We start from the raw sequence: 26,792 nt of genomic DNA, 5'->3' as shown, positions 1-26,792 counted from the left end.
CACAGACTGTCAGTGAAACCACTACCTTTGTGTGTGTGTGTGTAAAGTAACTAAGTACATCTACTCAAGTACTATACTTAAGTACACCTTTGAGTTACTTTTACTTTACTTGAGTATTTTCAATGTTAAATACTTAACACTTCTACTCCACTACATCTCAGAGGCAAATATTGTACTTCTACTCCACTACAATTTGAAAACTTTAGTTACTTTGTAGAGTTAGATTATTATGCATTAACCACCTAAGTCCTATTTTATACCTTGGCTATTTGAAAATAGCAGATCTACACAACTGGTGTGAGCTTGTAGATCGTCTATTTTCAAAAGATTTTTATACATTTTGAAAACTTGTGAAACGGGACATTGTACGTAATGAGTACTTATACCTTTGGTACTTTAAGTATATTTTGATGCCAATTTTTTAATATATACTGTATATATATATATATATTCAAAGATTCGCAAAAATATTCACGACTTTTTCAAATAAATTGCAGATCTACAAGCTCATAGCGCGGCACTCAGTGCCGCGCTATGAGCTTGTAGGTCTGCAATTTTTCGGCTTTAAGCCTTACGGTTAAAAATGGCAAAAAATAAATTAAGAACGGCATTCACAAAATCGCCCTCCTAGAATGATGATCTCCTCACAAGTATAGTGATCCAAACGTGTGTGTGTGTGGGGGGGAGGTTTGGCAAAATGTTTGCCATTGTTTGTCTGGCTTGTTGTAATGGAGATGTGGAGGTATGTTGGCTCCCTTTGAGGGGGCCGAAAGGTGTAAACAAACACCCAGGAGACACAAAGGAAAGCCGACATTCCTGCAACATCTGGGCAAAGGGATGGGCCAGCCCTTTGGGTGGATCCCCACCAACACTATCTCCTCTCTACTGGTGGGAAGGAGAGTTTTTGGAGAGAGCTCTGTGAGACCAGTGTTGATTTCGTCGACTAAAACTATGACGAAAAAGGTTCGTCGACCACCTTTTTTCAAATGAAACGAATATATTATTATTCAGACTAAAATAAAAAAAACTAATGACTAAAATATGACTAAAACTAAATGGAATTTTATTCAAAAGACTATGACTAAAACTAAATAAAAATGTGCTGTCAAAATCAACACGGCTGTGTATACACATAATTTCCTTTTAATTGTACATACATTATTTTGCCTTGATTGTATTGTTCCACTTTTGCTTTGGCAATGTAAACGTATGTTTTCTAATGCCAATAAAGCCCATTGAATTTAGAGAGGGGTGGGTGACGGTAAGGAGTGAGGTGAAGGATGGGAAAATAGCCGAAATATGATTATTTTGGGGGGGTCGCAGTCTGAAAAGTTTGAGAACCACTGGCGTAAACGATTCCCAAGCCAGTTCGCGCTGAAGGAGCATTGGTCCTCGTTTTACGCAACGTCCTGCGTTATGTGCAAAGTTTTACAACAAATAATACGACTTTCTAAAATCACTCAGCAGTCGGTGGTTTCCCCCCCTTTGTCCAAGTTGGCAAGCCATGGTGGATGGAACAGGCTTCATAGAGACGGTGGTTGAGTCAGAAAGAGAAAAATAATCAGAAAAGAGAGGAGTCATGGACAACAGTAGAGTGAGAACACATGACTGTGGTGAAAGAGACAACCTTGTCTTTCTCTTAGCTCGAGCTATGTTTTTGCTAAGACCTCCGGGTCCTCCTCCTCGCCCATTCTTTGATCCACAAAGACGCGTCTACAGGAGACTATAAAAGAAAGTAATTCAGTCGCTGGTGGAGGATAGGAGTGAATAGAATCGGCTTTATGGCAGAAATACACAGTCAGAGAGAGAGCGATAGATACTTTGTATTGATCGCACAGGGGAAATTCAGTCGCCCAGAGGCAGCACAGCAGTTAAGAGTTACAGATACAGAATAAGGAAAGTACTTCAGATACGGCAATATAAAGGTCAGAAATAACAAGAAGCTCCATCAATACAGAACAATAGTATACACCTATACAACTATCCTGCAAAGTCCAATAAGTACAATAACCTAACCCTAAAGGGACTTTACCACTGTGCCACCCGAGCGCTAGATCTGCTATTTTTGAATAGCAGATCTAGCTCAAATCTAAAATGACACAGATGCGTTCCCAGGTTGAATGAGTTAGAGGTTGGAGACGGTCATAGACGGGTGGAGGAGGTTAGGATTTGGGGTCAACATCAGGGCTCTCTGTGTGTTTATGCTCCAGTCAGTGTTTATTTCCTCAGTGTGGTCTGAGGTGTTTGGTGTGTGATGATGATGCTGTTATGTGGGAGGAGGGTTCCCAGCCAGCCAGCCAGCCAGCTATAGCTCCACTGCTCACTGTAAAACAACACTGTGATGGATGAGCCCTTTACATTAGCTTCTTATCTGAGCCTAGAACCACTCCCTAAAATAGATCACACACAACAAACTCTGTCTCTGTCTCCCTCTCTCTCACACACACACACACACACACACACACACACACACACACACACACACACACACACACACACACACACACACACACACACAGTCACACTGGCCATGTGTCCTAAATTTCCCTCCAGGGATCAATGAAGGTTTATCTTATCTCTCAGACACACACTCACTCACAGTCAGACACACACACACACACACACACACACACACACACACACACACACACACACACACACACACACACACACACACACACACACACACACATACACACACGTTTGTATTACTATACTTGTGAGGACATCAGCATTTTAGCGCAGCGATTTTATGAATGCCATTTTTGCATTTTTGTTTTGTTGCCATTTTTAGCCTAAAGCCGAAAAATAGCAGATCTACAAGCTGACAACGCGCGGTTGTTAGTTATTTGAAGACCAAAGAGTATTTGAAGTGATCAAACTAGCAGTAGAATACATGTTCAGAAGTATCTTCCATAAACATGAATGGCCTCATGCGATGCTTTGTCAGCTTGTAGATCAGCTATTTTTTGGTGCACCTTCATGACAGTGCGCAACTAAGTATAAATCTGGCATAGTTCCAACCCAAAACCCTCATCATAACGTATAAATGTCTAGACCCTAACACTAACCTCAACCCGAATCTTTTTCTTTTTTTTTTAACCATAAAACAACAATTTCTCTTGAGGACCAGGAAAACGGTCCTCACAACGTCTCATTTCTCATATTCTACTATACTTGTTGGGACATTTGGCCCTCACAAGTATAGTAATATACACGCACACGCACACGCACACGCACACGCACACACACACACACACACACACACACACACAACTCTGTCACAAACTCTTTATTTCCCTTAAACACAGACATGCACACTCAACCAAAATCATAACCATTTCTGTCTGTGTCCTTTCCAGAAACGGAACACACTTGCCAAAAGTCATAATTCATCTTCTTGAATGTCTAGCAGCTACTGAGTTGACTTACTCTATTTTACTGCTCATTCTCATCCTCACCTTTTACATTTGAAAATAAAGTATGAACATCTTTCAACAAATGATTATGACGATTATGCAAAAAGTCTAGTTGTACATGAATTGAAACCATTTGGTGTTTTAACCCATTAAAACCGAGAACGCATCTGTGTAACCACTTTTACCATTATTTTATACTTTGGCTATTCAAAAATAGCACTCTGAGCTTGTAGATCTGCCATTTTTGAAAATGTGTCAACGTTTGTGCAAATCTTTGAATATACTTTTTTTTTTTTAAGCGAACATTTGTAACTCAAATCTTTGCTTCTGTGGGTCCCTGGAACAACATATTTTAAGATGGGGGTCCGCGGCCAAATACATATCATTTTGGGGGCCCTTGACATGATAAAGTTTGAGAACCACTGATATTATAGCAACATAAGTTTTTTCAAAAAACTGTTAGGATTTAGAAGACATTTGTAGAATCCCCAGAAGCAAAGATTTGAGTTAAAAATGCACACATTTTCATGATTTTTCAAAAATAAATTGCAGATCTACAAGCCTGTAGATCTGCTATCTTTGAATAGCCAAAGAAATCTTAAAATGACACAGACGCTTTCCTGGTCTTAATGGATTCATGGTGAGATTCTACCACAGTGAAGAGTCACTGTGACATTAGATATAAAAGTGGTGGAAGCCAATTTATCTCTGTCTGGTTCAGGTTGAATGGGTTCCTGATGTTCCTGAGTCGTGATATTAATAACTAGAAAGATTTGCACTCACTTAAAGTGCATACCTCTGCAATTTTTGGAAAATGTATGAACAATTTTCAACATGGAAATGATTATGACAGCTATGCAAAATAATTGCGATCATATCAAATAATTGCGACTAGACGATTATGTAATAATTGTGACAGGCCTAGGTGCAGGCCGGTTTGATGCATGCCCATGAATTAAAGTTGTCAGTCGCCACGACTGATCCAGCATTTCTTTTCGTTATTTCAAGATCAAAGAGTATTTGAAGTGATCAAACTAGCAATAGAATAGATATACAGAAGTATCTTCCGTAAACATGAATGGTCTCAGAAATGTCATAAAAGCAAATCTGTGATTTCTTTCTAAATGGTTAGCTGTATTGTAGAACAGCAGCAACGTAGTTTTAGAATGATGATTATTACCTAAACATCATCTTTACATTTTCAGTCATGAGATTTTATTTTGCTTTATTCCATGCAGCTCTCTCTCTCTCGCTCTCTCTCTCTCGCTCTCTCGCTCTCGCTCTCTCGCTCGCTCGCTCGGGACTGCTGGCAGCCCCGGGAGCTCCGAGGATGCACCTGCTCTATTAATAACAATAGACGCACTTCCTTCTCATACAGGAAGAGGCTCCTCCCTCCCTCCCTCCCTCGATTGCATGGCTCTCAAGGAGCTGCAGTCTCTTTCAAAGAACAGCCAAATAATATATAATGGCAGGGCTGCTGTTTTTATTTGTGGCTGGGCTGATGGACCGTTTGTTTTTCTCGCCCTGAATGTCACCTCTTTGCATAGTCACAAATAGATCCTGATTTTGGAGAATAGCTTTGTTATACCTTTTATTATTATGTGAAGAAGAGTGGACTTGTTCTTTTTTACATTTCCACATAGATGTATTATGTTGAAACTTTATATAAACAGTCTAGACAAAAACGATATACTGTGTATGTGTCTGTAACTGGCAGTGAAGAAATATAGATGAAGGAAGTGAACTCTCTCTGGAGGTGTGCTGATGCAGTTTGTTCTCTCTGTGTGTGTGTTCTAGGTGGTGGTTGATACAGCTCAGATCGAGAACAAGGAGGCCTATGCTCCTCAGATCACTCTAGAGGGATCCAGAGTGGTGGTGCAAGTCCCCTCTACCTGGTAAGGAAAAGCCTCATCAAATGATGTTTGAACATTTATAAACATCTATTAAGCTTTACACTTAACCTTTCAACTTTACACTTAACCTTTCAACTTTACACTTAACCTTTCAACTTTACACTTAACCTTTCAACTTTACACTTAACCTTTCAACTTTATACTTAACCTTTCGGTGTTGCACAGCGTTTCCAACCGAAGGTTGGCGTATGATGACGCAGCCTGTCCCAAAGCTGCATTTTATCACATTCCGTGGACTAGCATTTAATCAACACTTTAACCACTTTAAACCCTAAATACTTCATTGACTGGTGTGCCCCAGGGGTCTATACTAGGTACCCTACTTTTTTCCCTTTACACCAAATCTCTGCCAAAAATATCCGATATACAAGCTCATATAACGCATCGCGTTGCGACACGTTGTTAGTTCACAAGAAGGCCTCATCCAGCTCTGGCAGTGGGGAGGGCAGTTTCTCCATTCCCAGCACCCCATTTTGCACACACGCACACACACACACACACACACATCAGTATCAAAGCGCTAGGAGTTGGATTGCTGATGTGGAGCGCAACACCTACAGTACCATCTGCTCCCAGTACTTACCATACAACTTAGTTACCCAAGCCGTGCTACTTATACACTGAGTTGGCAGCGCCCTTGTGGTCCAAAGGCAAGTGCTTTACCCGACTGAGCTACCAATGGATGGCTGGATAGATAGATAGATGTACAGGAAAGCAAACAGACTTATGCAAAAGTAGAGTAAATATAAAATAAACACAAGGTGTTTAAAGTCGGCTGACAGAACGACCTGAGTGTGCTTTGCAACGGTGTGTATGTGGCCTCCTTCCGCAGGCTAGTATTACTGTGCAGGAGCTCAACTACTGTACATAGATCTCTAACAAAAAACAACCTCAAGCTGAATGGGAACACTGGTTATACTAGTTCTTAGCCCTTATGCCATCGCTCTTTTGATTGTGACGTCAAAGTCTTTGCTCAACTCTCAGAGTTTGGTGTTGAGATTAAGATTCTCTTCCCCGCTGGCCTAGCTGTCCGGGCACTTAGGCTCCAATGCAGCCTGTCAGCGTGTCGCGGGTTCGAGTCCCGATCCCGACGACCTTTGCTGCGTGTCTTTCCCCGTCTCTCTCTCCCCATTTCCTGTCTATATACTGTGTACTATCAATAAAGGCATAAAAAGCCACAAAAAAAAGATTCTCTCTTCCCCCAAAACTACACATATACCAGCTTTAGAATTCCTTGTCCGCCCTCCTCTCAGCTTTCATACTGTCTGTCTCACCTACACTGTCTCCCTCTCAGCTTTCCTTCTCTCTGTCTGTCCACAGTTACACTACATGGCAACAGACCACATACTGTAAATATCTACGCATCTGTGTGTCCTTTTTTTCTTTGGCTATTCAAAAATAGCAGATCTACAAGCTCATAGCGCTATGAGCTTGTATATCTGCAATTTTTTAATAGCCAAAGACATCTAGAATTGACAAGAGATGCGTTCCCGGATTGAATGGGTTAAATGGGGACGTTTGGGATCTGCAAAGCCTCTTATTCGCCCTTTTTGTGAAGGTTCAACGGTTCCTCACATTCTCACCTCCAAGCTGCCGAGGACAAACGCAGCCTTTCTGCTGTCGGCGACTCAACAGCTCTGCTTATTAGTTGGAGATCACATGTCTCGGCCTATAGGGCTCCTTGGCATTTTGTATGTGAGGGAGGGTGATATTCGCTTGCTTTCCTCCCTCAATTTTTTTCCCAGCTGCTCCAGAGATTCAAACAAACAACCTAAAAGTGAGAAGCTTGCTTTCGTATTCCTATGAATCTCCTGCAACTCATTCATTCATGACGGAATATGAAGCCCACAACTCATTCATTCATGACAGAAAATGAAGCCTGTACTGTAGGCCTTGTGTTTGACACATGAATACACGCATGAATAAGAACAGTAGGGTCAAGTATTTGTCTGTTCTGTAAATGCACCAGGGCCTTGGTGTGCGCGTGTGTGTGTGTGTGTGTGTGTTAGGGATTGTGCCATCCTTTGCTATGTTGTCTCTTATCCTGTCTAATGTGTGTAGGTGTCTGAAGGAGGACCCAGCCACCATGTCCCTGCTCCAACGAAGTCTAGACCCAGAGAAGACTCTGGGCCTGGTGGACGTCCTCTACACGGCAGTGTTTGACATCAACAGATGGAAGGAGAGGAAGTGAGTTGGATCAAAGCCTTCACCGAAACCTGGAGTAAACTTGGGTCCAGTCACTCCAGTGTTAAAAAAAGTTTCAGTTTTTGTCTAGTTTTAGTCGACTAAATATCATAAGACTTTAGTCGATTAAATGTACAGTTGATTTGTTTTGACAAAAATGTATTTTGGCAGGCCTTGATGGCTGACTTTACACTTGGTTGCATGCTGAAAATAGGCGATCTACTGTACAAGTAAAGGACTCGTTATCGGCTATTTTCAGAGTGCAACACCCGAACATAAAATTACTTGTCTCTCTACTTAGTTATACTGGGTCTCTTGTCCACTAGTCCCTCACTAACATTTTTGTCTAGTTTTTATTTGTTGACGAAATTGTCAATATATTTACTCATCCTAGCTTAGTTTTTATTTAGTTTTCGTCAGTGAAAAAAGGTAGTGGACAGACATTTTTCGTCATAGTTTTAGTCGACGAAATTAACACTGCTTGGGTCTGGTTCCGGTTTGGTCGGTAATTTCTAGTTCTTTTAACATTGAACGTGTTGTTATCTGCTTCCCGTCTTCCAGGGAGCAAGCCTTGCCCACCATCCAGATGCAGTTGCAGCGGGAGATCCCCGACTACAGCGGCCATTCTGACCTGCCCCTCGGCACCAGCTCCAAGATGTCCAGCGGCTTGCCCAAATCCATCTCCAAGCTCACCTCCAAGTTCACCAAGAAGGCCTCGTCCAGCTCAGGCAGCGGAGGAGGAGGAGGCGGAGGAGGAGGAGGAGGAGGAGGAGGGGGCAGCTACTCCATCCCCAGCACCCCGTCTCGCAGCATGCTGTCCGCCAGCAGCTCCGAGGACAACAAGCCCAAGAGCCTGGTGCACCACCACAGCGACGCCCGGCTGCACAGCATCCTGCAGATGGGGGGCGGCGGCCTGCCCGGATGTCCGGGCCCGGACCCCGCCGCCGCCCCGCTGGGGGGCCAGCTGCTGTCCATCAACGGCGTGGCGGTGTGCGGCGGCGACGACCAGGGCATGAACCTGCCCACCGACCAGGAGATGCAGGACGTCATCGACTTCCTCTCGGGCTTCAACATGGGCAAGTCCCAGCAGGCCTCCCCGCTGGTGAAGAGGAGGAACTCCGTGGCGTCCGCCAACCCGGCCGAGCTCAAGCCGCCGAGCGGGGCTCAAGCCGCTCCCGCTCCTCCGCCGAGCTCCCAGGCCGTCTCTCCTCACGGCACCCTGCAGCACCCTCCCTCCCAGGCCCTGCCCCAGCAACCTCAGCCCCAGCAACCCCCGCCCCAGCCTGTGCAGAAGCAGCAGCAGCCGCCACCCTCTCAACAGCAGCCACCACCCCCGCAACAGCAGCAGCAGCCACCTCCACAGCAGCAGCAGCCACAGCAGCCCTCCCCTCAGGCCCTGCAGTACTACCAGCACCTCCTGCAGCCTATCGGCCAACAGCCCCCTCCCCAGTCCTCTCAGCTGGCCCCTCAGCAGCCCCAGCAGGCGCTGCCGCCCCAGCAGAGAGTGCCGAGCAAGTGGCAGCAGCAGCCCCCTCCTCAGCAGTCCCAGCAAGGCCCGCCGCCCCCGGGGGGGCTGTCCCCTCTGGGGCCCATCGGACAGTGGAGCTCCCCGAGCCTTCCTCCCGACCTGAGCTCGGACCTGTACAGCCTGGGTCTGGTCAGCACCTACATGGACAGCGTGATGTCGGAGATGCTGGGCCAGAAGCCCCCCCAGGGACCCCGCAACAACACCTGGCCCAACCGGGACCAGAGCGACGGCGTGTTTGGGGGGGGCATGGGGGAAACGCTGCCATTTGACCCCGCAGGTGAGTTGATCCAAAGATATTCAATTATTAACCCATTAACACATTGAATGCCAATCGCATAGATCTACGCGAACCTATTTAAAGCCGCAGCGTGCCAGTCGCGTAGATCTACGCGAACCGCCGATTCCCATTGAAAGTGCCCCAGGTGCACTTTCCGAATTTTTTTGATCCATTTCCGTTTCCGGTTTCCGGTCGGAAACAGAATTATTCGGGTTCCGTTTTTTTCGATCGTATCCGCTTCCTGTCTGGGATCCTGTTTAAAACTCGATTTTCTCGGTTGTTGTTTTTCTCCTCGCTGATCACTGTTTACCGTTGATCGGCTGTATCTTCAAGATGGCGGCTCGCATTTGGAAACTGTTTTCGCTGGCCGTTTCTCACGGATCCGCTGTGTGTTTAGAACCAAATGAACGCGCACTTTTAACTTATTTAGCGAGGTCTGTGGCGACATGAAAAAAACAAAAAAACAACAATAAAACGCTGGCACTGGTGAGTACATTATGAGATTAAACTCTGGCATGGAATGTGTTAAGACCAGAGGCGATTCTAAATTATTAATTAAAATTATTTTTCACGATTTAAAAAAAATTGCGGATCTACAAGCTCCTAGCGCGGCACTCGGTATATCTGCTATTTTTGAATAGCCAAAGAAATAAAAAATGACACAGACGCGTTCCCGGTCTTAATGGGTTAAAGATATACGATCAATCCCAATTGGAGCCACTAGAGGTCAAAATGGTACACAAATCCTACAAATGGTCTCCTAAGTGGACACCGTCTGATCTCGCCAAACGTCCGATGTTTACTGGTGCTAGATCCCGCGAGAGTGTGTTGCAGGGACAGAGAAAGGACGATAATTAAGCAGATTCTCTCCTGATTTGTCTCTCTGAAAAAAAGCCATTTTAGTATGAAACTGTTGGGAAGAAACTGTGGCTTGTGACGACCGGGTTCAATATTTAGTTCAGTGACCATGGGGCAAAAGAAAGGTTCAGAAGCCGTGTTCACGTTCACTCTCCCATTAGAAATAATAGACTCCAGCCTGCTTCCGGTCTCCTAAAAAGGCGTCCGCCTACTTTAAACACCCCTGTTCTGTGCTGAAATGTGAGGAGAGAGAGAGATGAAGTATCTATCTTTTGGGGGGGAAAAGAACCTTACCATCAGGGTAGCAACCAAATGTAATTGTTGGTGAATGGTCATAATGGCCATACGTTTGACAGGCCCTTCATCAGGTATTCATCCAGTATTTGGATGTCCTTTTCTTTTTTTAGTTTGTTTGGTCACATTTTCACCACAGTTGATGCATTTTAGAAACCATGGGCCACTATGGCTGTCTCACGAATGAATGAAAAAGAGGATTCTTCCAAAAAGTTAGTATATGGAGATGAAGAGGTTTCTCACCCGACAGCAACGATATAATATATTAGGCTGTCTTTGAAAGTAAGTCTCTCACCCCCCCCCCCTCGTGTCCTATAATATAGTGTCTCTGTTTGGCAAAATGTTCACACTAGTTGTAAATTCTTCCCAGAACACCTTCAACTCGGGTAATAACAGGTTTGGCCATTTTCCTGATGTTCCCATGCTAATCAGAGAGTTTATATGCACACTCACATACTTAACCCATTCATTCCGGGAATGCATCTGTCATTTTAGATTTCTTTGGTAAGCTCATAGTGCCATGAGCTTGTAGATCTGTAAATGTTTTCTTTTTTCTTTTTAAATGTGGGAAAATCTTTGAATATATACATTTTTTTACTCAAATCTTTGTTTCTGGGGGGGTTCCTGGAACAAAATATTTTCAGTCTGCGGACTAATACATATAATTTTGGGGGTCCTTGACATGAAAACAGTTTGAGAACCACTGATAACATACGTTTTTCCCCCCTAAAAACTGGATTTAGAAGACATTTGTAGAATCCCCAGAAGCAAAGATTTGAGTTAACAATGTTCGCTTTAAAAAAACATACTATATTCAAAGATTTGCACACATTTTCACGATTTTTCAACCACAAAAAAGCAGATCTACAAGCTCCTAGCTTGAGCTTGTAGATCTGCTATTTTTGAATAGCTCAAAAGTATAAAATAATGGTTATAGCTAAAAAAAAGAAAATCTAAAGTGTATGTGTATGTGTTTTGTGTTCCAGGATTGAATGGGTTAAACGTATGAGGTTAAAGAATTTGTTTTTGGATTGGTGCAGATCAAATCTTCTTTGGCAAGATAATACTGAAGTATCTAATGCCAACATACATAGATCTTTTGATTGGAATTGTGTTAGAGCAAGATAAAGGGAGAGAGAGAGAGCCAGGCGTTGCATGTTCGAACACCACAGTCATTAGTCAGGTATTCATTATGCCAAGACGGTTGTTTGCGGCGCAGGTATAGACTTAACGACCATAAAGTTGGGTCGTTGTAAATAATAGCGACTTTGGCATTGAACATTCGAACATATAAATAAAAATTACCTTCCTGTTTGCCCTTTAGGCTTCCGTAAATCAATGGTTTATGGCAGATATGACAAATAACTTAAATATACAAAGAAATGGCTGACATATTTAATCATTTTATACTTAAAAATATATATAGATAAATAGCTGATCTAGAAGCTTAAAAGCTTGTAGATCCGTAGAGCTTGTAGATCTTTTTTTTATATGAAAATGGATGAACCTTTCTCAGCATGGAAACGATTATGCAAAATAATTGCGATGATCTCAAATAATTGCAATTGGACGATTATGTAATAAATGTGACGGGCCTAGTTGTATACATACATTTAAACTATTTGGTGTTTTAATGGTGAGATTCTACCACGGTGAAGAGTCATTATGACATTGGATATAAAAGTGGTGGAAGCCAATTTATCTCTGTCTGGTTCAGGCTGAATGGGTTCCTGATGTTCCTGAGTCGTGATATTAATAACTAGGAAAGATGTGCACTCACTAAAGTGCATACCTCTGCAAGATGTGCCACTTACACCAGCGATTATGACTGATTATGTAATGATGAGAGGCAGTGATTGTGACCTTTTCCCTTGACGTTTTTAGACCCAAAGGCTCTCTTTTTGGAGCAGCTATCCGATCATTATAAAGAAAAAAGCATTAAAGTCTGCACACTGGTAATACTGCATGCTCGCACTGTTTATTGCAAAGTCAACGTTTCCATCACGTCTGGCTCTTCATTTCCCTGAAGAAGATCCGGACACGATCTAAACGTTGAATTAGCAAAAAAACATGCTGTGAGCTTGTAGCTCTGCTATTTTTGAATAGCCAACATATAAATGGAAAAAGAGGTTAAAATTATTGTGATGCTATATGAACTACCTTTGCACGACCCCCCCTGGTCCGCCCCCCCCCCAGGACCCCTGGAGGACCCTCAGTTTGAGAACCACTTATAGTACTTTTATAGTACTTTAACACCTTGCTGGATAAACTTTTATAACTCCTGGGGTCTGATCCACAAAACATGTCTATTGATCTAGTGCCGACTACCTGATGTAGGTCATAGTGTAACAAACAGCTGTTTTTTCCTCGGGCCAGCCGGCGCAGACCGTTTGTAATTTAAAATGTGTCGGTGGCTATTTTTTCTTTACAGTGCACCGACCAGACCAGACCCCGGCTTTTGATTGTAGCCCCGGCGTGCTCATTGTGCGGCGCTGACTTAAGGCCCATTGTGAATTTTCTGCTATGCTAGACAGTCTGGGCTAAACGGATTGAGCTCCGGGGCACTGGCGGTGGCGAGGGGAAAAAAGAGAGGGAGAGAAAAGAGCTGATGTTCAGAAACTCACCGTGGGTTGGTTGGTTGGTGGTTTTATTTTTTTTCTCATTCTTTTCATGCACAGTGGGGTCGGACCCGGAGTTTGCGCGCTACGTTGCTGGGGTCAGCCAGGCCATGCAACAGAAGCGACAGGTCCAGCACATTCGCCGCCCGAGCAGCAACGCTCGCGGTAACTGGCCCCTCCCGGATGAACAACAACAACACCGGACCTGGTCACACCCAGAGTACTACAGTGAAGGGTAGGTTAACCACACAACATTGTTATAATAATAAAACTATTTATATAGCACCTTTCACAATTGTGTTACAAAGTGCTTTACATGTGAGGCAGGGTACACGAAAAGCAACAAAAAACAAGAAGCAACAACAGACATTTAATCCATTTAGACCGGGGAAGCATCTGTGTCATTTTAAGATTTCTTTGCCTATTCAAAAATAGTAGATGTACAAGCTCATAGCGTGGCACCGAGTACCGCGCTATGAGCTTGTAGATCTGGATTTTTTGAAAAATCGTGAAAATGTGTGCAAATCTTTGAATATCTGTTTTTCCGTAGCAAACATTTTTAACTCTGTTACGACTTCTGGGGGTCCCTGGAACAAATTGATGGGGGGGGGGTCCGCGGCCAAAATTCATATAATTTTGGGGGTCCTTGACATGAAAAAGTTTGAGAACCACTGATTATAGCAACATATATATATTTTTTTTCTTAAAAAAACTATGATTTAGAAAATTTGTAGAATCCACTGAAGCAAAGATTTGAGTAAAAAATGTTTGCTTTAAGAATATATATATTTTCAAAGATGTGCTAACATTTTCACGATTATTCAAAAAATAGCAGATCTACAAGCTCATAGCGCGGCACTCGAGCTTGTAGATCTGCTATTTTTGAATAGCCAAAGAAATCTAAAAATGACTCACAGATGCGTTCCCGGTCTTAAAGGGTTAAGAGATACAGATTAAGGAAAGGATACAGCAATACAAAGGTAAAATGACAATAAGAAGCACCATCAATAACCGTGTGTAGCTTGAGGAACCGAATATAACATGGCATCCACTTCTCCGTTGAACTCAATGGTGACGAGGCCACCATGTTCTATTCGGGTTTTGAATGGTGCGTTTCGGGCTTGATGCTGTTACCGGGAAAGCATCCGTGACATTTTTTTTTTATTTCTCTGGCCAACATCTGTCTCTTGTCTGTGTCAACACAGGGAGGCAATCAACAGCAGCTGGTCAGCCAATCAGGGGGACTCGGCCAGCTCCAGTGACGAGACGTCTTCAGCCAACGGAGACAGCCTGTTCTCCATGTTCTCCGGACCAGACCTTGTAGCAGCTGTGAAACAGAGGAGGTAAAAAAAAAGCACCTTTTTGGCCATAATGTGAATTTCATAGTTTCGACTAAAAGTATGACGAGAAATGTTCGTCGACTACCCTTTTTTTCACTGGCGAAAACTAATAAAAAACTAAGCAATGGTGACTAAAACTATGACCAAATGCATTGACAGTTTCGTCAACAAACACAAACTGTCACACTCCAAAAATAGCCGATCTGTGAGCTTCCGCTTATCTGCTATTTTCGGCAGGCAGCCAAATATAAACGAGGCAATATGACACCATCACAGCCCGCCAAAAATACATTTTAGTCGACTAAATCAACTGTAGATTTAGTCAACTACCGTAAAATCTTATGATATTTAGTCGACTAAAACCAGACTAAAATGTGACCGAAACTAAATGGAATTGTATTCAAAATTTGCTTTGTCAAAATGAACACTGCCTTGTGGGACCAGCATGCTGCCAGCCTGAGCTCTGTGCTGTGACTATGAAGTCCAGGCACCAAATTAATAAATGCCGATATTACAGTTATCGTTCATCTGCATCGCTGTCAGAACATCTGAAGAGCCACTTGTGTATTAAGTGATTGCTATCAGTGTGGAAAATGAACACCGGGCATAATCCATTAACAATGAGGGCTTTGCAAATATGAATATTGTTTGGAGACAGGTGTGTAGGAAGTGAGCAGCAGTACGTAACCATGAAGGAAATGTCCCACACCCCATTTCTTACTCCTAATTAAAACATATATTTTTGTATTGTAGCTGGTAAATTTGTCTACTCTATTAACCATGCGCAGCGGCAGGTAATTTTTTTTTAAAAACTTGTACATTTTGGGCGCCCGGGTGGCGCAGTGGTTAAGTGCCTGCCCACCACCGCGGAGGTTGTGGGTTTGAATTTGAAGGGGAGGGAAGCCAGGCGGGGAGGGTGATACCACTGCATGTACTCCTATGGGCTGGGGCGGCACCTGGCAGCCGGGAGTGTTTAGCGGGAGGAATAGGACAATGGCTCCAAGTCCTCCTGGTCGGGGCTCCTCACTGGTAGGTGAGTCAGTAGCCTACAACAGCAGTGAATGTGTGTGGGGTGGTGTCAATTTGGCAAAAACGACTAAATTGGTAGAGAAAAGTTACTGGAAAATCGACTGCTTTATTAACTCTTTGACTGCCAGAGTATTTTCATAAAGTACTCCCCCAGTGCCAGCAATTTTCGTGTTTTTTTTATTTTTATATTTTGAATTTTTCTCATGAAAATAATTTAAGGACACATAATTTAAAGACCCAGCACAAATCCGCCACTAGAGAGCAGCACATGACAGCTTGATCATGTCGTTGGGTCTCTCTCACCCTTCTTGATAGATTAGACAAGGAAAAACATGAAAACGGATGTGACGTCGTCCCAGATTGTTTTGATCGGCGAAAATTACGATGTGATACACGACGGCGATGACTGATCGTCACCCAGACCATAGATTATAGAAGAGAACCTGTCCGTTTGTCCGTTATACCGTGTGAAAACCCGTTTATTTACCTATTTTGGACGAAAATGACTGGGGAAAAAAATCAAAAACCGGAAACGGAATCCAGGTCATGGAACCGGATGCAGATGTCCGTGAAGTAAGTGGAACTCGAGAATAACATTGAATATTAAGCAGCATAGCGCAATCAGAGATTAAACAATGAACGCGCGTCAAGCGCGTCGAACGCGTCGACGGCCAACTGGACAAAGTAGCACTTGACGCGTTATCGCGTCGTCCGCAGTCAAAGAGTTAATTTACCAGACAGTTTTTATGCTAATACTTCCTCTTTGTGTCTGTAGGAAACACAGCTGTGGAGAGCAAGAGGCGTGTACCCTGCCATCCCCACCGCTTCATCACAACCTGGATGACAACCAGGTAAACAGTCTCACATTTATGTTTTTTGGACTATTTACCAGTCAGTTTAGCCGGTATCAGCCATTTAGCTGCTAATATAATGGCTGATTCATACTTAGTTAGCAAAAAGATGGTGGGAGGGGTCAGTCATTATGTTAGTGGTCTTTCTCATGGGTCTGTATATGTGTCGCATGGCGACGCGTTGTGAGCTTGTAGATCTGCTATTTTCAAATAGCTGATGTATATGTTAAAGTGCTCTTGTGGCCCATAGTCGCTTCTTTTGGGCTGGTTTTCCTAGACCTGGTTGCTTGTTTCTCTCACAGAATCTGGCAACAGTGGGTACAGCTCCCATACCAGACAGTGATGTGAACTGTACAGCCGCTGACCACAGGTCCCTCTGGAGGGTTCCCCCATTGTGGACATTGTTGACTTGTGGACCTTTTTAGGATTGCCATTTCTTTAGTTGTTTATTTTTTCAGTTGAGGTTGAGAAACCATTGAGTTTCTCTGACACTTCTTTTCCTTTGGTTCCCTCTGCCCCTCCCCCACAGGACAGCAAAACCAAGACCTGGCCTCCCAAGGCACCGTGGCAGCACTCTGCCGCCCACAGCCACAACAACACCATGCCCAATCCCAGCTCTTCCTTGTACCACCAGATGAACCTGCCTCCGTCCTCCCAGTGGAGTGACTCCATGCAGATGCTGCAGTCTCCGGTGTGGTCGACGGCCAGCGACTGCTCCCCCTCCACAGGGATGGCGTCCGGGTTCCCCTTCGCCCAGCAACAGCAGCAGCAGCAGCAGCAACAACAGCAACAGCAACAGCAACAACAGCACAAGCCCATTAGCAAGGGATTCAAATCCTTCCCCATCAAACACGAGCATCGGCCCTCCTACCTTCACCAGTACTGATGATGGGGCTGATGAAGCCCCACAGTGTATTATAGTGGTGGTGGAGGGCCGTAATAAGATAGCTCTGGTTTGATTGGCTAAATGCAGTAAAGCTGTGACCCGTTCAGCAGCAACAACAACCCAACACATTTTGGGGAGAAAAATGTCAGCCTTGGGGAGTTCATACGCCAAGGCGAAAAAAAATAAGTACACACACTGGCTCAAACATTTTTTTGTATCTATATTTTTCCATGTCCCAACATCCCCATTATCCCCATTTTAGGAAAAAAAAACTAAAAAAGAAAAGACGCATATTTTGAACTGCCATGTTTAAACTAGAAGCGACACGTTTCATTGCTAACAGCAGTTAGCCTCCATGGTAGTAGTTTCCTGTCTGTTGAGCCGTCTTCAATGTGTCTCAGGTGAGTGCTGGAGAGACGCGGACGGCCATCGACCCAACTATGCTTCCACAGCTTAGGTTGTGTAAAAGGAGATTGGTTTAGAAGTGGGCAAAGGGGGGGCTTTAGCGAAAGGCCTCCGTTGTTGCCCCATAATTAATATACTGTGTCTACATAGCTGTAACTGCCAAATCTCACGTCGGATGACTCAGACTTACAGCTACCACCTACTGTTTCATAGCTTGTACATTACTGAAGTTGAAATATAAATATTTAGTTCTTTTTATTAAGAGGCTTTGAGCAGGCTCAGCATAAATATAGTAAACCAGTGCAAGAGGTGTAATTTGAAAAGGAAATACACTACTTTTTTCAACAAACTGACAAGAGTTTAAAGAATTATAGCAGTAAACTATGTGCCATGTTGGTATTGATAGCACTTGCAGAATATTATTTTCCAACCAAAGCGTTGTTCAGAAGTCGAAATGGTGCTGAAGAGATGCAAGACGGTTTAAGATTATTTTTTATCTGTAGTAAAGTTACATGCCCTGTTGTAAGATCGCACTACTAGGGGACTTCTTTACTCCCCCATACCCCCTCCTCCCCCCCGAGCAAATTAATTTCCTCTTCCTTAAAAATTGGCAGGTTTGCTTCAGAATGACACTAACTACTCCTAAAAAAAAAGAACCTAACTTTTGTTCCATTAAAATACAATATTTTTCTTGTACAAATATTGACAGTATTAATCTTATTTTTGTATTTTCTTACATGTTATACCATTACTGTATGTTAGTATACTATAGGCATATTACATAAGACATATTTTTTTTTCCCCTCTGAGATGTGAAAAGCACATTTTTTTTCCTTTCCTACAGAGTTGAATTACACCATTATATATATCTCTAAAGGTTACCAAATATGCCAGGCTAAAACACTAAAACATTGTTTGTGTGAAGAGGGTATTTTGGGCCCTTGTTTCTTCGGTTTCTATGGCAAATGGGCTATATTTAAAAAGGCCCAGAATGTTAACTTTTTTGTGATGTTTGCGGATGCCAATGTTGCCTGTATTTATGAAAAATGACACCATGTTTTCTGAAAAACTAACATACTTAACATGTTTACAAAGAATTGTTTGCTGTATATACATATAAATATATATCTTTTTATAGTTATGTGCTTTGCACAATCAAGATATAGGGTTTGTTGCTTTTGTCTGTGTTCTCTCCCAAACTGTTGCAGCCTCTTTTTTTTTTTTAAGACATCATTTATGACCTTGGACTGTAACTGTTAGCATTTCTCAGCTGTGTCAAATGGTTTACTAGTGGCTTCTACAAAAAAAAAGAAAAAATTGTTGCCCTGATAGAAGATATGATGAGGGGCTGCTTGGCTTATGTTGCTTATTGTTCTCTTGAGCTGGCAACTAAATCTTTCCAAGTGTACCAGCAATGCAAAAAATGAATAAAAAACGACTAGCAATTCAAAGGGTCTTTGTCATTTTTTTTGCTGTTGTAATATACCTCCCCCCTTACTAAAGGACATAATACATGATGAAATTTAAAATTGTTTTAATTTTCACATCTTTAAAGTACACACAAATCGGACACGCAAGTATTGAATTTGACACAAACCAACCAGTTTTGTGAATGAAATCCTAGGATATATCCAAACCTTTTGTCAAAACATTTTTTCCCCACATATATAATATACACATCAACTTGGAACTAGGGTTGGGTTCCTTTAGGATTTTAATGATTCCTACACTTAAGAGTTATGGTTGGTCCTTGAAATTATCAAGTTTGAGAACCGCTGGTATTGTAATATTGTAACCAGCTCCAGAAAAACGGTTCTGGTTCCTCAATGTTGGATCCGGTTCCTCCGATTCCGGATCCCAACCCTACAGTTCACTAAGTAATGTGTTTTAACCCATTAAGACCTGAGGCGATTCTTATTTTATTTTTAAAGATTTTTTGTCCATCGCTTTCGTGCCGAAGACTCCGAGGAAGAGCCACCATCAACCAGGAGACCATACAGAGGGTAGGATAGAGGATGTGATAGTAACATTAAAAACCTCATAATAATGGCCGTAGCCGATGTTAGCTGGAGGGGAATCCATAGAGGTATAGGGGAATCCAATGATAGTTAGATCACTTGTTATTGTATATATCAGTGCTTCTCAAACGTTTTCATGTCAAGGACCCCCAAAAGTATTACATATCAGCCCGCGGACCCCCCATTTGAAAAGATATGCCGGGGACCCCCAAATGAGATGATTTTAAGGCTATAGCAATTTGATGTGGGCATTAGTGGGCCATGGACCCCCATTTGATGGCATTTTTATCTCTGGAACCCCAATGTATACTGTAAAATCAATGTTAATCTAACTCTGAGAGTGTACAAACGGAACGGAAGATTTTTCAAAAATAGCAGATATACAAGCTCATAGCGCGGCACTCGGTGCCGCGCTATGAGCTTGTATATCTGCTATTTTTGAATAGCCAAAGAAATCTTAAGTGACACAGATGCGTTCCAGGTCTTAATGGGTTAAACAGTCAGTGCAAAGGGCTTATGGAACAGAACAGAGGATCAATCAGTGTAAACATTTATAACCTCACAAAAACGTGACTGGAGAGGCAACGATGATGAGATGATTCCTGCTCTTGTTTTCACAATTATCTACTTATATCTAAACATTAGACACGTGTGTTGTGATGTTTGACAGCACAAGAGCGAGAGAGGAACTTCATAATGGCTTTCATCACGTCTCTCCATCTTTATCTGTAGCTGCCGTCGATGTCGCTGGTTCTTCACTGGTGGACTGGAAATAGAAAATACACAAATCAGGTGAATAATTAGTGGATATGGATATGTCCAAAAATCTCAAAACTTGTGGATCTGCTACTTATGATACTTTTGTGTGACGCTGTAGTATCTTCTTTTTCTTGACTTTTATGCAATGTAGCACTTTGAGATTTGTGTCAAATATAAAGTGTTACAAATAAAATGTATTTATATCAGTATGATAAAACACAAAAAAGTTAGAATATGGATAAGAGGTTTCTGCCTGACAGCAACTATAACTATTATCTGGTTGGACATGTCATGTTGCAGAAATATTATATCACAAGTTTCTTTCTTACATTTGAAGATGGAGGTGATGGAGGCACAACATCGGGGCTGGCATCGGCTATGGTTGCCAGATAAACAATGTTGCGGTGCAGGATCTGTTGATATCTGGTCAAAAAACAAACATAAGAGACAGGTTTTACTTAATGGTAATTATCATGAATAAGTCTGCCATCAAGGCTGAAAACATCTTCTATAGACTTACTGAACACACTCCGCTGCCCTTCCTTTCTGCATGTATTCCGTTATACATCTGACTAGCTGGTCGTTTTCATCAAGCAACTGGAATAAAAAAACAGAAGAAATATACACAAAAAAGACAACATTAGGTGTGTATTGTTTCATTATGTCAGCATTTAACAAGTACCACCTGAATATTAAATGTCTCTGTATATAAATGAATAAGAACATATTTTCCAATGACTTGCCTCCTCTCTGGTCCTCCTATTGACCAGAGCTACCATCCCTGACCACAGTGACCAGTGTTGCCATGTTCGCTTATTATATATAAGCAACTTTGGGGGGGGGGGGGGGGGGGGGTTCTGTAAAGTTGCTTGTAAATATTTGGGCTTGTTTCTAAAGAGTAGTTGCTTATTTGGGCTTGTTTCCTAATGTTGTTCACACCAGTGGGTCTCAAACATGTTCATGTGAAGGACCTCAAATTAATATGTGTTTACAAGCTCTCATGCACGTTCAATTGACCTCAGGGGTCCTTGAGGGGGTTCCAGTCAAAATGATTGATAGGAACCAAATGGACCCTCGTGGGTCTGTAACATTGATTTTACAGTGTATATTGGGGTCCCAGAGATTTTTTAAAAAATGCCCTCAAATGGGGGTCCATGACTAATGCCCACATCAAATTGCTCTATAGCCTTAAAAATTTTCTCTTTTGGGGGTCCCCGGCATATCTTTTCAAATGTGTAATAATAATATTACACATAATATATGTGTAATAATAATTTTGGGGGTCCTTGACATGAAAGAGTTTGAGAAGCACTGCCTTATTTTCCCCTCCAGCTAATATTAGCCACCCAGGCTAATCGGCTACGGCCATTATCATGATGTTTTTAATGTTACTGCTATCATCCTCCATCCTACCCTCTGTATGGTCTCCTGGTTGATGGTGGCCCTTCCTCGGAGTCTCTTCGGCACGAAAGCGATGGACATGATGATGATGATGATGATGTTAATGTTAATGTTAACACAACATTATACTGACTGAGGAGAGGAAAAGCTCGTCTAAACTCCTCCTCCTCCGTTATCTGGCAACCAGGCAGCTGGCCAATCAGCAACGGCCGTCACTCTGGGCTATGGGATCTACTGTTCTGTTTTGTTGTTGTGGTAACCAGTGATGGAAAGTTAAGTAACTAAGTACATTTACTCAAGTACTGTACTTTACTTGAGTATTTCCGAATTCCAATACTTTTACTTCTACTCCACTACATGGAGGCAAATATTGTACTTTTACTCCACTACAATTATTTGAAAACTTGAGTTACTTTGCAGATATAAATTATTACATTATAAAACATACATTAACCACTTTAGCCCTATTTTATATATAGGCTATTTCAAAATAGATCTGCTATTTTCAAACATTTTAGTACTTTTACTTTTGGTACTTTAAGTACAATACTTTTGTACTTTTAGTCAAGTAAATTTTGAATTCCAGACTTTTACTTGTAACAGAGTACTTCTACATTGCAGTATTGATACTTTTACTCAAGCAAAACATTTCAGTACTTTTTTCCACCACTAGTGAAATGACAATGATAATGCATCATAAATATTCATAAGTACCCTGACAACTAGGCAAGTGAAATCCATCGCACTACTGCCACCTTGCGTTTACAGACAGAACGACAGATACATGGACAAACTAACCAGGAGGACCACTGCTAGTGTCTCAGTTCAATATATCAGGGTTATTTAAAAATATATATATTTATATATTTTATTTCTGAACACTCATTGAGTGAAAACATTAAGTAAAGAAAAAACTAAAGCAAAGAAACAAGGTAATATTCATTTTAAATCACAACAGTTATTTAAAATGAATATGACCTTGTTTCTTTGCATTATTCCAGGTCTGCATCATGAATGCATGAGCCCTGCTTTCTGCCTCAGGATGATGATGGCCAGTGGTGGAAAGTAACTAAGTACATTTACTTAAATACTGTACTTAAGTACAATTTTGAGGTATTTGTACTTTACTTGAGTATTTCCAATTTCCAATACTTTTACTTCTACTCCACTGCATCTCAAAGGCAAATATTGTACTTTTACTCCATTACAATTATTTGAGAACTTTAGTTACTAGTTACTTTTCAGATATAAATTATGATATTATGAAACATACACTAACCACTTTAGCCCTGTTTTATACATAGGCTATTTGAAAATAGCAGATCTACAAGCTCACAACGCAGTAGTACTTTTACTTTTGGTACTTTAAGTACATTTTGATGCCAATACTTTTGCACTTTTACTCAAGTACATTTTGAATTCTGGGTTTTTACTTGTAACCGAGTAATTCTATATTGCAGTATTGCTACTTTGACTTAAGTAAATAATTTGAGTACTTTTTCCACCACTGATGATGGCTAAACAAGTCATTGTTCTGCTCTCTGTCTGTCTGTGCAGAGTGTGTAGGCCTACCCACTTGTACTTGGAGAGTTATATATATATATATCTTTAAAGGGGCGCAAGTCTCCACTACGCCACTGTGGTATGTAGAACTGGTTTAACAGAAACTTGAAATGGCTTTCTAGCGCCATGGCAGACATTATACTACAATTGGCAGTGTGCCACACTGTCAGGGTATCATCTGAGTTTTCCATTGGGTCAATCGGCAGGATCTTGTCCAAAGAGCAGTGGTGGAAAAGGTACTTTTTTTTTTTAAAGTAAAAGTATCAATACTGCAATGTAGAAATACTCTGTCACAAGTAAAAGTCTGGAATTCAAAATTTACTTGAGTAAAAGTACAAAAGTATTGGTATCAAAATGTACTTAAAGTACCAAAAGTAGAAAGTACTCATTATGCAGAATGTCCCATTCACAACTTTTCAAATGTATAAAACGAATAAAAACCTTTTGAACAATGCGTATCGGCTATTTTCAAATGGCCGAAATGCATATAGGGCTGAAGTGGTTAATGCATGTTTTGTACATACCTGCCAACCTCAGACCGTCTGATAACAGGAGATTTTTTGGGGGGGGGCTCTTGACCACTCTGACCATTTTGGGAGTTTGACACTTTTATCAGGCTTTACTTACAGGATCCATTAAAAAGTTAAAAGTAGCAATAAAAGAGCCATATTTAATAATAACATTTTGCTGGGGACCCCCTGGAACCCCCCAAAGGACCCCTGGGGGTCCCCAGACCCCACTTTGAGAACCAATGCTTAACGCTTTTTGAAAGTCCTGAAAAAAAAAACAAGACTCGCACAACAAAAATCGGCAAGACACACCGTCTCCGGTTTACTTCCCGTATCTGCATAGTCTCGCGTAGCTATCTGCGTGAAGTGGGCGGATGCCTTTTTAGGAGACCGGAAGCAGGTTGGCGTCCGCCCACTTCACGCAGATAGCTACGCGAGATGCGAGACTATGCAGATACGGGAAGTAAACCGGAAATGGTGTGTCTTGCCAAATTATGTTGCGCGAGTCTTGTTTTTTTTTGTCGATCTGCTGTTTTTGCTATTTTAGAATGTTTATGCTGAAAAGTAACAGTCTTGGCCATAATGAGGTTTCCGCCCGACAGACAATATATTAATATTTATATTGTACATGCAAAATTGCTGCTAAACGAAAACGTATTGTTACTGCACTGTTTCTTATTTTTATTTTCATTTGTAATACAATGTCACTGACATCACAAGGTATTCTTCATTTTACGTATGGTCCAGTATATTATTAATTCATTCATATCAGTCACTGTATTCCAGTGGCCTACTGTAAGTCTTAAACAAAATATATAAAACATAACCGTAACCCTCAACAGTGGGATAAAATCAATATGGTAACATCTTATGCAATGAGCCATGTGGTCGAATGTAAACAAATCGCTAGTGCAGTCTGGATCTGTCATGACCGTCATGGATGAACTTCAACCTGGTGTTTGCACTTTCTCAATTTTTGACCCTTTCATTCATCTATTCTACATAAACGTTCGGATTTCAAATATAAAGGTTGAAAATTGAAAATGTGACTTTTGCTTAAAGGAGAATTTTGGACTAAGTTTTTCTTACCTTTTCTATGACGTTATGATATCTTAGGATGAATGGTACAGTAGAAAAATGTCATAACTCGATCCCGGGTCTGCCACAGCTTAAAACGTGCGCGGATAGGCCTTGTGTTAGATCACATATTTTAATAGCTTTTTTTTTTTTTAGATCTGACGTTCATAGTGACAGAACACTGTAAAAAAAAAAAAAAAACAGAAGTCGCGCTAGACGAGATTTCAATCTCGAGATTTCAATCTCGTCTAGCGAGACTTAGGTTTTTTTTTTTGGTTGCATAGTGTTCTGTTCTGTCACTATGAACGTCAGATCTCACAAAAAAAAGCAATCAATCGATCAAGTTATGAAATGTTTCTACTGTACCATTCATCCTAAGATATCATAACATCATAGAAAAGGTAAGAAAAACGTAGTGCAAAATTCTCCTTTAATGTGCGGCTGCTCTATCCATAGCTCAGTCGGAAGAGCTCTTGACTTCAGACCACAAGATCATGGGATCGAATCCCAGCACAGGAACCTTGGCATCTGAACAATCTGGCTCCTACGGGTCTACTATCTTTTTTCACCTTTATCATAAAGGTTGCTGGACAATAGAGGATGAAATGCATAATTTATTAAATAATATAATAATATAAAAGGTAATATCAAATACATATACAAAATGAGAGAAATGACGCTTTATTAGCAAGACATTCTTTTATTATATTATTCCTCATTTTGCTGGTTTCCCCTGAAACCCCTTTACTGTTACAGAGTAGAACTGCCTTAGAGTCTCTGCTGATGATGTGGCCATAGCTGAATGGTTAAAGAGCCTGCCTGGTAAACCATAAATCCCAGGTTAGATCCCAGGCCTCAGCAATGTGTCAAAGTGTCCCTGAACAAGACACTTAAAAGAATACTTCAGCCAAAAAATACAAGTTTTCTATCAATTACACACTCCATGGACCATGAAGCCTTGAATTCATGGAGATTTTTTTGTTTTTGACACATTTCAGGTTGGATGCATGGCGCATATAATATTATAGGCTATCGCATTGTAGATTAGTAGGCGATAATTCCAATATTCACTATACACTCCTCATGTTTAAGCCTAACTGAATTATATATTTATGGACTTGTATATAAATTGCATATATTTTTGGACGACTTGTGCATTTAATTTGTCGGCAATACTTTGCCACGCTTTCTCCCTGGATCCATTTATTGTGGCCGTGTTTCCTTTCTTGCTTATTATACATTTTACTTCCTCGTATGATTCCGGGGAGACATCAAATTTCTCTTTTGGGTCTTGAGTCTTGGGACTCAAGACCCAAAAGAGAAATTTGATGTCTCCTTTCTACACTGTTTCATGGGGTACCAGGGGTGGGGGTCTGGGCCATCACCTGTACTCACCTGACATAAAGGGGCTCTGAGAGCAGCTTGAGCCATTCATTACTAAACTACAACATGAAGTCAGTGTGTGTAGTGTTGTTAACTTGTTTCCCCCGAGATTTTTCCCAGAGTACCCCCCCCCCTTCGTAGGGGGGGGGGGGGGGGGGGATCTCGCCTGCCCTAAATGTAATTCCTGGGAACGCCACTGTTTCATGAGCTGCTGCAGTGCTGCTGTTCAGCCACAGAGAAGAACACCGCTCTGGTTTTGGGCTCCATGATTGGTCAAGTTCAAGGATTCTGCTATCGACTTTCATGGTCTTTTATAGGAATACGTGAAGCCTGGCTTTACCATCCTGGCTCGACACAGCCTGGCTTGACAAGGTCTAGCTCGACAAAGTCGCTCCTTTTCAGCCTGGCTTGGCGTTCATGGAACGGAATAAACCAGGCTGTACGGACCAGACTTTGTCAAACCTGGATTTGACTCAAATC

At 41.8% G+C, this 26,792-nt stretch overlaps 2 protein-coding genes across 2 annotated transcripts in view; one reads left to right on the top strand and one right to left on the bottom strand.

The window, feature by feature from the left end:
• Positions 1 to 19,067, top strand: part of garre1 (granule associated Rac and RHOG effector 1) — a 62,205-nt gene extending 43,138 nt beyond the window's left edge. Inside the window, exons 8-14 of the mRNA XM_080436217.1 lie at positions 5,217 to 5,314; positions 7,394 to 7,519; positions 8,078 to 9,321; positions 13,152 to 13,326; positions 14,297 to 14,434; positions 16,236 to 16,311; positions 16,841 to 19,067. Of these exons, the coding sequence (XP_080292343.1) occupies positions 5,217 to 5,314; positions 7,394 to 7,519; positions 8,078 to 9,321; positions 13,152 to 13,326; positions 14,297 to 14,434; positions 16,236 to 16,311; positions 16,841 to 17,197 (2,214 nt within the window). The 3' untranslated portion in view covers positions 17,198 to 19,067. The remainder of the gene's footprint in view (positions 1 to 5,216; positions 5,315 to 7,393; positions 7,520 to 8,077; positions 9,322 to 13,151; positions 13,327 to 14,296; positions 14,435 to 16,235; positions 16,312 to 16,840) is intronic.
• Positions 19,068 to 20,067: 1,000 nt separating this feature from the next.
• ss18l2 (ss18, like 2) lies at positions 20,068 to 21,933 on the bottom strand. The gene is made up of 4 exons (XM_080439889.1): positions 21,793 to 21,933; positions 20,900 to 20,976; positions 20,709 to 20,802; positions 20,068 to 20,386 (listed from the first exon to the last, which is right to left on the bottom strand). The coding sequence occupies exons 1-4, from the start codon at positions 21,859 to 21,861 to the stop codon at positions 20,327 to 20,329; spliced, it is 300 nt and encodes a 99-aa protein (XP_080296015.1). The 5' UTR covers positions 21,862 to 21,933; the 3' UTR covers positions 20,068 to 20,326.
• Positions 21,934 to 26,792: the final 4,859 nt, after the last annotated feature.

Source organism: Gymnoscopelus braueri (assembly GCF_963280865.1).
Source record: "Gymnoscopelus braueri genome assembly, chromosome: 1".
Classification (NCBI taxonomy): domain Eukaryota; kingdom Metazoa; phylum Chordata; class Actinopteri; order Myctophiformes; family Myctophidae; genus Gymnoscopelus; species Gymnoscopelus braueri.
This window is presented reverse-complemented; position numbering and strand designations above follow the sequence as displayed.